Raw genomic sequence first — 11,883 nt, 5'->3', positions numbered from 1 at the left:
CCCTTATAGACTTTCCGGGTGGGATCATCCTCATCCATACAGATTAAATGACCCGCCCACCGTAACCTATTGAGCCGGATTTAATCCACAACCGGACGGTCATGGTATCGCTCATAGATTTCGTCGTTATGTAAGCTATGGAATCGTCCATCCTCATGTTGAGTTCGCCGGCTATTAATTTTGGATTATATCAGCTTGCATCGAAGGATAGCTTTTCCAGCAATAACATGAATTCTTCTAATCTGAGGCTCGGTGCTACGTAACAGCCAAAGAAGTATATACCTCCTATTTCGGCACGCGTAAGTCTGTCCTCCGGGTGTTTTTTCACGTCTTCTTTTGCTCGACTGCCATAGCTGCAGATGACTATATTGCTGTTTTCGCTTGCTATTTATACTCCTCTTGCAGATTTTTGTATTGTCCCCCATAATGGCTACATCAACGTTCCTTTCGAACACGCTCTGCGAGATCAGGTTTTGGGCCGCTCGAATTCAGATTTAATTACATAAACTTCATTTTCACATAGTTATAAGCTCCTCTCAGCATTTACTGCTTCATACAATATGGGCGCTGTCGCTATTTTTGGTTCTTGTACAGAAAACATATTTTAGTGCTCCGTTGCAGTCCTTGGTCTCCGCATTTGGGGCACAGTTTGGATCTGTTTTGGGAACTAGTGCAACCCTTCGCTATGTGGCCAAACCGCCAGTACTTAAAGCATTTTTGTACTGGACTCTGTTCACATAGCAAGCAGATGCCCAACCAACCCGTATTTTTTTGCTGCATTCGACTTTTTTGCTGTTCCAATAGGAAGGCTTATAGACGCTATCTGTGTATCACTAAGCCATACCACATTAACATTAACCCAGCTTACTGTCTGTAGTCCTAATTGAGACTGAAATATGTGTGATCTCATCAATTTAGCACTCCGCGTGAAGGGATCATTCGCACTTAAAGATACCAATGGTAACTCTTCACTGGCAATTTTGCTATCCTTGGCCTCTTCCGCCGTCTTTAGTAAACTAATGCAAAAACGAACTTATAGCAATTTCTAAAAAATTTTTTAGCTTCAACTGGTTGTCGAACTAAGGTCTTCCTCACACACTGCACTATATGTATGAAAAATATCTTTATGAGCCGACTAAAAATCGAGCCCTATTTACGCCAGTCCCTGGGCAGACGTGCTACCCGTAAGCTAAGCCCTAAAGGACTTGAGCAGTTACTGATCACCTCAAAAATCGTTCAGGAATGTAGCACTCGTTTAACCTCTATTGATAGATTCAATATGATAGAACTACCTTTGGTACACAGACTATGGTGATGAGAAAAATCAATTCTCAAATACCATAACAAAAGGGGATCTGAATTCTGAGATGCCGCAATCGGAATATTAGGTTTTTCGATGCAGGTATTCCAGCTGCAGCGGGTAGCATCTCATCCACTAATGGACAACCTGAAATATTAGCAGGGGCGCCCAGTACATTTAGCTACTACGTGTGCTAAGAAACTACGTTGCCATTACTGAGTGCTAGGAGGTTATGCTTCCCCCCACCCCATAGACACAGAGTTAATGTTCCTCAAACAAAGAAAATAACGAATGTTACTTTTTAGAACTTTGTTACAAAACCAAACCTTATTAAAATCGGTTCACTGTCTGTCTGTCAGTCACATGCACTTTTTTCAGAAACAACTGTGCCAAGATGGGAAATCACATCAGTGGTGAATTGCATTATTTCACGTTGAACTTAAGGGCCTTCCCCATACGCGTAAAAGATGGGTGCAGCATTTTTTTCCAGCGAATATGCCAATGTGAGGTATCAAATAAAAGGTCTCAATTAGTAATTTTTTAAGTGGATATCCGCTTTGAAATTGGTTACGAAATGGAGGATTGCAGGGGTCCAAAAAGGGTGTGTTTGCTCTTAAAATGAGTTATGGACATTAGCCGAATGACTCTGGATTTGGAAAAGGACCCAAGCAGAATCGGATTTAAGGTAAACACTAGCGTTCTGAGAAAGATCACTGAATGCCTTAATCAATTTTTAGTATTATTTCTGGAAACGGAATAGAACAGTTCTGTATTCTTTCCTTACCACTATGTATTATTTGAGTAGTAACATGAAAAGTGACTGCCGCATCGTGAGATCGTAGTACCCCGGACAACTCAATTCTATACTATTCTATGTATCAAGAACGCATGGCACCGAACAGTGAGGACGGATATTAGGCGAAGACGGCTTTACGGTTTTTTACCAGGGCAGAGGCAAATCGTCAAACGCTGGCTCACCTCTGCCCTGAGAGCAAGAACGTAACGGTCCACTACCGGACTATAGTACCCTATAGGAGGTAATGTTGTCAGAATTGCGCTCGCCCGAGATGATTACCCTGATTTGACTCAGATACTCATTCACAACTGAGTCCACAGGTATCCCACGTCAAATCACGATTCAAATCACACTGCACCCAGTGAGATTTGAACCACGCCCTTCCGTACGATAGTCTTGTGCGCTAACCACTCAGCTATCCGGAGACTAAAAAATGTAATAGTAGATGAAATTTTCCCCTATTGTGTCAAATCACTACTCTCCACGAGAGTAAATGTCAGTACCACATTACTGCATGCTATATATTATATAAATGGAGTTATCGTCTAGTCAAGCCTACATAGAAAATCAACAGAACCTTTCATACCTGGAGCGTTATCTATATAACCTGGGAAAAGCTTGAAACGGCGAATTTCAATGTTTTTGATATGGCAACCTGTTGAAAGCCTTATAAGTTTGATACTATTGGTTTGCGAACAACAGGTTTCTATTTGCGAGCTGTAGCATATTGTACCTGAATGGCTAGATGGTTAAAACGGAAGGCTATCGTAGCGGAAGGTCGCGGTTGAAGTCTTTCTCGTGGCAGAGGGATTTGTATCGTGACTGGCTGTTGGATACCAGCCGACTCAGCTATTAATACCTCAGGAAATAATCACGGGCGAACGCAAAGCTGACCACATCAACTCCTACAATGTACCGAAAATTTGTAATACCATTACCGTCTTAAATGAAGTGCTCTACAACGCTTCAAAGTCTTGATTCAACTGGATTGTCGCCTCCATAATTATTATTAACAATAAATTAGTTACATTATCTAAACGTAACACTAAATCGAACTCCGTCGTGTTATTTACATAGCGTGTTGCTCCCAAGCCCAGGTAAAGCAGCAGAGTTTAAGGTAACATACTTTGTATTAACTGTCCTCAGTAAAACAAAAATAAAATGCTGAAATCAGCGGAAAAGATAATTGGAGCTAGTCCACTATACTCAATCCTATCTGATCCCTCTTGGTAACAGGACCCGTGACAGGCCGACCGATAAAATGCATCCAATGGCGTTCAAAGCAAAATGATCGTGTTGAGAGATCCTAATAATAATAATAATCGTTGGTGCAACAATCAAATTGGATCAGGGCCTTGAAGTGTGTTAGAGCACTTCATTCCTTAACCTCGAAGAAATCCTAGGGCATTCTTAGTCAAATCGACCAGACAGGCCCTGGTCTTGTCGAGGGGTTTGACGCATGGGCGGCGTCAAGATGCAAGTAAATTATTCCGAGCAAAAACGGGAAAAGTGCATTGATATCTGCGCTCTACAAGGAACCCGGTGTTCTGGTGCCAAAAGCTACAACATTGAACATGAACGCGGTTGAAAGGGCTATAAACTTCTCTATTTTGCTAGCTCACGCACTAAACACGGTATTGGCATTGCCATCTCTGAGGGTTTCCTTGATGCTATTAAAGAATTCGGCCGATTTGATGACCGTATGATGAAGCTCGCCATTATGTCAGCTGATCACACCATTTACTTCTTCAAGGCATATGCGCTACAGACAGACGCCCTCTGGCAACTTCTCGAAGCAAAGTCCTGTGACTTGGCTGCCGATGATTATATCACCATTGCAACTGGGCTTAATGCTCATGTTGGTGAAAAGACAGACAACAGCAGATGGGAGGAAGGGTATGAAGCACGTAATTTGGGTGGCGGGCTTATAGTCGATTCTGCTGACAACTCATGACTTTATAATTATGAATACATGGTTCAACAAACGATTGTCTCATCTTCATACATTTTATAATGAAAAAAGTAAAAAGCAAATCGACTATTTGATCATGAAGCGTCGACATTTTACCATCGTTGCTGATTGCAAAGCGTGAGAGAATATTTTGAGCAGATTTTTATGAAAGAATTTGTTCATCCATCACTTCTACAAGCACTGCCGACTTTAAGACCAATTCTACTTGGAAACGCTACTGACGTTGAGGAAGCAATAAAACGAGTGAATTCGGTGAAAGCAACAGGACCTGTCAACATCGCATCTGATGTGTGGAAAGCAAAAACCAGCAACCCAACACTGCGGCTCAGAGAATTATTCAATCGGATTATTGAGGAAGGTAGACCACCGTCTGACTGGCAGAAGACACCACCGTTCCAATATGGAAAAAAGAAGGCAGTCCAACAAAAGTTTCTAATTACAGTCCGATCCGGTTGCAGTCCCGTAACATGAATAGTTTTGAACACATTCTTATCAAGCTTGGTTTGTCAAGAGCTGCAGAACTACTGATGTAATATGGCGCGGTTACTCGAGAGACTCGCCGCGAGAACCATCGCTCTGTTTACATTGCATTTATAGGGAAAGCGTTTGACGGTGTACTGCACCAACATAGCTGTTATGTTCTACCCTAATACCTAGTACCAGAAGAACTGGTGCGCTGGGTTAACTTGCTCTACCACAATCCGAAAAGTAACATTCGAAGTGTTGCAGACATATCAAACCCGCTTCGTGCCTTTGTAAGTATTTATCAAAGAGGTGCCTTCTCATCACTCCTCTTTGCTCTTTTCTTAGACACCGTGACACCGGACATTCACTGCCTTATACAACTAAAATTAATAACACTTGATGATTATTAATTTAATATATTTTTATTGATCTTAATCATCGTACAGATTCAACTAGACTCCCCCTCGTACAGTTCCACCTAGACTCGTAGTTATTTATTTAATATATTTTATTGATCTTCATCCTTCCACAGTTACAACTCGACTCCCCTTTTCTAATCCTTAGTGCTACCTTAAATACCTATGATGCTCGCTCGTTTGTGCATCCGTTATGCAGGTGCACTTAATAATGTTTATGATTCTATTGGTTTGTGCATCCGTTATGCAGGTGCACTTAATAATGTTTATGATTCTATTGGTTTGTGCATCCGTTATGCAGATGCACTTAATAATGTTTATGATTCTATTAGTTTGTGCATCCGTTATGCAGGTGCACTTAATAATGTTTATGATTCTATTAGTTTGTGCATCCGTTATGCAGGTGCACTCAATAATGTTTACAATGTTTGGGAATTAACTGTAAATGGGATATCTCCCTTGGCGACCCAAGCGGATATTTAACCTACACTGCTTTATGGAGATGATGTTTCCTTAGAAATAATCTAGCAATTAAAGAGCTGGCCGAAACAACGTTAGATGATGATATGAAAGCCTCGTGATTTCATCCAGATCAAACCTTTGGCAGAACAAAATGGCACAACCGATCACAACGAGCGAGCAGCTTGGAAAAGAGACGAAAATCGTAGCACTTAACTTCCGATCTTAATCGCACAAAAACAAATGGAAGTTCAGCAAATATAGTTTATTCAATTAGGCTCATCTTCTTATTTACCAAATCCTTACTAACAAGACAAAATAAAACAAAAGCAAATTGTTAGTTCCAAAGGTAATGCCGTGTCTTTGTTTTAAATTTCTTCTTAATTTTCAACAACTTCATTTTCTGTCTTAATTCATAAAGTCGATCTACATTTATGCCACCTCGCAAAAATAAGAGCATTTGTCCTGAATTATCGTTAGAAGAACTACCACCGAAAGGGGCATTCCTCCCTAAGTCTTCATTGTCGTCTTCATCTTCGCTGTCGTCATAATCCTCATCTTCATCTCCTTCCTCATCCTTTTCTACAGAGTCTTCCTTATTGCCTTTTTCATCCAAATCAGAAACCTTTGACTTATCCTGTGAATTTTTATTCTTAGCTTCGCTTCGACGTCGAACGCCGGGAACAAGGAGTCCACCGATACCACCAAGCCCAGCTCCAGCAATCACTCCAGTCACTCCTCCTGCTCCCACACCAACAAGACTCGATGCTACTGTCCCACTTATGGCTCCTGCAATGGTACCGGGGAGGATCATAGCTGTAACAATTCTCCGAAAATATCGCCCTGGGCGAAATATTGTGTTTCGAAAAAGACGCCTCCATCGTCGCATGACCACACCTCGGGGATCTTCATCTTCGCCGATGAGAATGACGTCGACTTCATCGCCCCCGTTTTCCACTGCAGTCAATGGGTCGCAGTCGACACTGTCCCCCTCTTGACTGACAGCTTCTTGAAGTGGGTGAGACTTTACTAAAAGTTGATTGGCCTTAGTTAAAATATGGAGAAAGATTAAGTCAAGTATACCTACCAAAACATGCCAAAATTAATATGAACAATGCGTATGTGAGCCAGCCCTCGGGCCTATTGATGATCATAGCGCCAAAGGCTACTTTTCTTTGGACGAGTTAATATAAAACTTGCATATAATAAAAAGATAAATTCTACATTTCGTTGATTCACCAACACATCTACTTTGGCACAGCGAAGACAGAACTTGGACTGAGTTTTAGGTCAATTTGAACTCAGTCTTTTATCGTGGCTGAGTGAAAGCAGAAAGCATATGGCTACTACGTTCTTGAGGGTCAATGGGACGATTATGTTTAGAATTTCTAGCCGCGAATAAGCATAGTGCAATTGCTACAAACACTTTATTCCGTACTCCTCGCTGTATTCAGTTTCAGCAAATTGATGGAAATCTTTGCCTACTCAAAATTCGCTTTTATGCTTGGCCTTTCTTTTCATGAGACACGATTCGATCGACCCATTTCCGCTTCATAACTGCCGGCAAAAAGTCCGAGATTCTTGAAAAACCTGAGAATTTTTCATTTCTGCCAGTCAATGACCGGCTTCTCCAGCTCTCGGCTAGAAGCGATAAAAAATATTAATAAACGAATCACCTTATAATTAGGCATGTATTTTCGGAGAATCATGCTGGGTTTTTTCGTCGTGGTTGGACGCCAGAAACATTCTCTGCAGAAACTGCAAGAACCTTCAACATCGCGGCTATTAACCGCAAGGATGATTGAATATACGGTAACTTTTAATTGCGCAAAAGTACCAGAAACAATTTCGCCCGGGAGTCGACTATTATACTTGGATGGAGCATTTTCTAACATAAACAACAGTTAGGTGGTCTTCCACCACTTTTCTTCTGCTCCGGATTTAACACGATGGATGACTGGTCTCGAAATTGGCATGTTTACAAATCCGTTCCAAGAATAGACTGTACAGACAAGTGGAAGCTCAAACCAGTTTCAAGAGCCAAATCGGGTAGCCATTCGTTTTATCTAGAAAACCCAAAATATCTTAGTGGGTCAGACTATTGGAAATGTGGACATTCAATAGACCGCATTTAGCCATTCGTTGAGATGTGGGAGGCTTTTGTGATAAATACTTCAAGCGAACCAAATGCCTGGAATCTGCTTTGGAGACATTCATACATAGAAGCCTCCTTGACGAGATAATCGATAATTTCTTTTCTGACAAAGTTTCATTATTCAAAACATGCCCTCCGGAGGATAGAGAAAAGATTTTCAAAATATAACCTACATCAGATGAAATCTATTAAATTTCACGAAAATAATGATTTGCTTCATCTTTAAGAATCTACTAACGCTATACGCTCGACATGGCGATTGAAGTCATAATTTAATGTTTACTCGTCACAAGGACTCGCGAGGAATCTGAAACAAGTCGGAAGCCCAAGTAATGCTGCCATTTTTATGTAAAAATATTTAGATACACAACCGATCCACTTTATTGTGTATAATACCAAGAATCTATTATGATTTGCAGCATCATGACCCTTATTATGACTTATATTCCGTGAAAATTTAGGTACTACTAGAATGAACTTAAGGCGATTCAACAAAATGTAGTATTTTATCCAAATATTGGCGAAAATGCCTCCACCAAAAAGGGTCCCAAGTCCATTTGAAAGAGGACAAGAGGAAAGTATCTGAATGGCCATGTTACACTTAGGCGTCCGGAGGTGTAGATGGGTAAACCTCTATCCAGGCTAAAAGGAGATTTGCGAACTAATAACCTACAAATCCTAAATCTTATTAAGCTTCAGAAATAGCTACCATGCCTGTTAGGTAGATTAATTTGTCGACCATATCTTTTGGCTTTACCCGTTTATGATTCCCCTTAGTCGCTTTTATATAATATGCGGATTTCCTATTTAATTCGTACTGAATCTTCAACTCTATGTTTTTTTGTATAAAACCGCGTGCCTGTCACTGGTACATATGTTTCAACGTGTGGTATTTTTAACCGCGAAAACCACTTACTAACTCATGTGGTTTTCCCCATGAAACCACCGCAAACTATAATGCGGAGTGGAATTGGCTTTATCCTCACACTTCGCCCATTGATTGTATTCGCAACCGCTCCTTTCTGCCCTCTACAGGTTCTATCAGCCTGCGCTGAATCCGTCCAACATGTGTTTTCTATATTCCAGTTCTCCTGGCATGCAATTACACTTCTCCGTGGTACTGTCCTTCCCAAGACATTTCATTTTCTATCAATGGAAGAAGACAGTAAGGCGAGCTATCCGGTTTAAATCTATGCAGGTGTCAACAGTAAACACTATGTTTCGTGAAGAACTGCGAAGGATCATAGTTTGTCCATATCTCACAATTTCTTGATCTTAATGCTGGAGATCAATCAATGAGTCCATCAACACTTTTCCGCCTATTCCCATCGTTATTGCCATCTGCTCAAGGGTTCCTTCCTTTCGACGTTTTTCATCTGTGTTGTTTATAATTTTCCAAATACCAAGAAATGTTCTACGGCAAGGAAATGTTAACGTTGCTGAAATTCACTGAGATAGGTGTCGCATATGACCAGGCGGGTGTTATGGGTTGCAAATAACCCACCGCGTAAGCTACGAATATCGCAAGTTAATCTTGTAAATAAGTAGCCGCGAACAAGTGGCTTCCCTAACCTATTCTTTCCTTCCAAGGGGAGTAAACATTTTTGAAAAATCCGTAATCCGGACTCAAGGAACCGACGCGCCCTTCGGATGAATTGTTGTGACATTACACTGTATTTCAGCGGCTTCCCTCCAGACACCTTCCCTACTTTTACAGGTAATCATGGGGCATTCAACACCGGCAAGGCCGACTGCTTTTTCTCTACTAGTGCGAAAGAAATTGGGGACAACTTTTCAAAAAATTTTAATGGGAACCCAGAGACACAAAGGCAGTAGCCAACACGGTAGAGAGTCGCTCAACAAAATCAGAGCAACTCTTTGCCTTTGAATGTTTTGACGGCTATGCTATCAACCAGCAAGGACGGAAGTCCTAGGCGTCGTATGGTTTGCACGAACCAACTGAACAAATTTATCATTTGCTCATATTATCGTGTCACAGATTAGGAAGGAAATAAATAACGCGATTTTCAGAACTAAGTCATGTTCCAGAACAAAAAATTGGAAATCAGTACCGGGTTATAATCAACAACAACCGAATTACCCCACCAACTAGATAACAAATCCACAAAAGAATTTTACTTGAGCTCGGTGGGGAATCACCAATTTACGGGACTAGTCAAAGGAGCAACTCGAGTACTCCACCTGTAAGGCATTCCACGATCCCAGTAGCCAGAAGAAGCTTAGTAACAAGGCATGTCGACCCAATTTATAATGAGGTTTTGACCGCATTTCTGGTCGCATCCAGAGATTTCACAACTAAAGTTTACTTCGGCAACTACCAACATCATTGCTGTCGTTGACAGAATTTTGACTGATCGTTTAGCTAGTCTTGCTTCGCAGTTGACACGGTTATTCATCATCACTATCAACATCTTCGAGCTAATAACAGATGTATGCGCAAGCAGAGTTCACCGTCCTGGGTGTTTCGACTCAACACAAGAGTCGAAAAATTGAGAAACAAGATTGGCCATGTCATATAAGCACTTTTCAGATCACCAAGAGGGCACAGATGTGTTGCGGACATCATTAGAAACTACCATCTCTCGAATGATATGCCAATATGTCGAAGCAGAAACTTGCGGTATCCTCTAACCGCATGAGTAAATATCAAAAGAGCTTTCAGCGAAGGACAGACAACTCTTTATTTTTCCGAAACCAAAGGGAATATTATAAAAATCTCACTAACTCAGGACAGGAAAGCAACCTCGATCTGTATCAGGCAAAAGATTTCTAGCGAAGTGTTCGGAGGATGCTTCCTACAACTTATGCGCTCATGCAAGGCCAAAAAAATCCGTCTTCATAAGTGTAAATGCTATCGACAAAAGTGTTGATCAGTCTTTCGATGACTTTCCCCTATTTTGCCGCTTCTGAACTGCCCCTGAATCAAAAGACAAAACTTTTTTCGCGATATAACACGGCGTAATCATCACAATACCGAGGAATTTGAATTTGAGGGCTGCACTGCTGCGGTGATTTTGCACTTCTTCTTAATCGGTGACAAATTGATTGCTTCACGCCTTCGATGGACAAAACCTCAAAACAAATAATTCAAGGTTATAATGAACAGATTCGTCCAGGGCAAAGGCAACCAGATACTGCCTTACCTCTAAACTAGGAGCAGCGCGACCGAAAGTGATTTTCAGTTGAAATGATCGATCCAAGAGCAACTTTAATCCTCGAAGAAAAGTTTTGGTTTCCCTTGGATATATCTGCAGACTCAACTTGGTGAATAACATTCGGTTCTGTACAGGAGTTAATACTCTAATGATCATCATTTCCAACTGGAGACTTACGGTTTCCTCGATCCTAAAACAAAACTAAATTTGGTTGTAATGCTAAATTCGCACTCAGTATTTAGCTTCATAAAATTCTGTAAAGTGATACATCAAAACATCGGAGCATCCAAGCTATAGAGGGGTTTAGCCATGGATAGATCAATATCAAAGGAGGCATGTTCGGAAGGTAAAGGAGAACGTTTAAACCACTGGCATCACCCAGAGTTAATGGCTTCTTCCCAGCGCAGTAGTGCCAAAGGGACTTACAAATCATCCAAGTTTCTCTTCTGAAGGTAGTAACGGGCAAAGTAGCCTTGAGATGAACACCGATAACGGCAAAAACGAATCCTTTTGTACTATAAATCCTTCAGACATCATTTGTACTGAAAACAGTTGAGAAGGTCTTGGATAACTAATATTAGAACTAACATTCTATCGTTCTCTGTCAATATGCTTACCTGCCGGGTAACGATGACTTCAAACTGCTTTGTAGCAGTTAACAGATGGATAGTGAAACGCAATAGATACCAAGGAATTAGGTTTGTGCAGATACTTGGATGTGAAAAGTGCTTTTCAGATTTTAATCGACAGGTAGGTGAATATCGAGGCACTTAGGTTAAGCCATATGAAATCTAAACTGGTATGGAAATGCTTTAATAAATTGAATACATTTGGCTCGAACAATACGGTGAGTATACTTTGGGTTCCAGGCTTTATTGAGTTAAAAGGCAATGAGACAGTCACACCAGGAAAGGAGCAAGAATGCCGCTTTGCTCATCATAAACTTTTTGTAAAATCGAGAAAAGGACTTTGGTCATGACACTAATGAATGAAGAGGAACGGTTGACGGAACCATAATGTAAAAATCCAGGCGCCATAGGATTATTTAAATATAAGCTTAAAAAAGCCTAGGGGCTATAGTGGCAATACTCACAGGTCACTGTGTCAATAAGTTACCACCAAGGAAAGCTAAAGATATCTGCGT

At 40.9% G+C, this 11,883-nt stretch overlaps 1 protein-coding gene across 1 annotated transcript; it reads right to left on the bottom strand.

Annotated features, from left to right (window-relative positions):
- Positions 1-5,670: 5,670 nt before the first annotated feature.
- On the bottom strand, positions 5,671-6,710 carry LOC119657516. The gene is made up of 2 exons (XM_038064458.1): positions 6,496-6,710; positions 5,671-6,437 (listed from the first exon to the last, which is right to left on the bottom strand). Exons 1-2 carry the CDS (start codon positions 6,560-6,562, stop codon positions 5,746-5,748), a joined length of 759 nt encoding a protein of 252 aa, XP_037920386.1. The 5' UTR covers positions 6,563-6,710; the 3' UTR covers positions 5,671-5,745.
- Positions 6,711-11,883: the final 5,173 nt, after the last annotated feature.

The sequence above is a fragment of the Hermetia illucens genome, chromosome 5 (genome assembly GCF_905115235.1).
Source record: "Hermetia illucens chromosome 5, iHerIll2.2.curated.20191125, whole genome shotgun sequence".
NCBI lineage: Eukaryota > Metazoa > Arthropoda > Insecta > Diptera > Stratiomyidae > Hermetia > Hermetia illucens.
The sequence above is the reverse complement of the archived record's forward strand: the minus strand, read 5'-3'. Positions and strand labels throughout refer to the sequence as shown.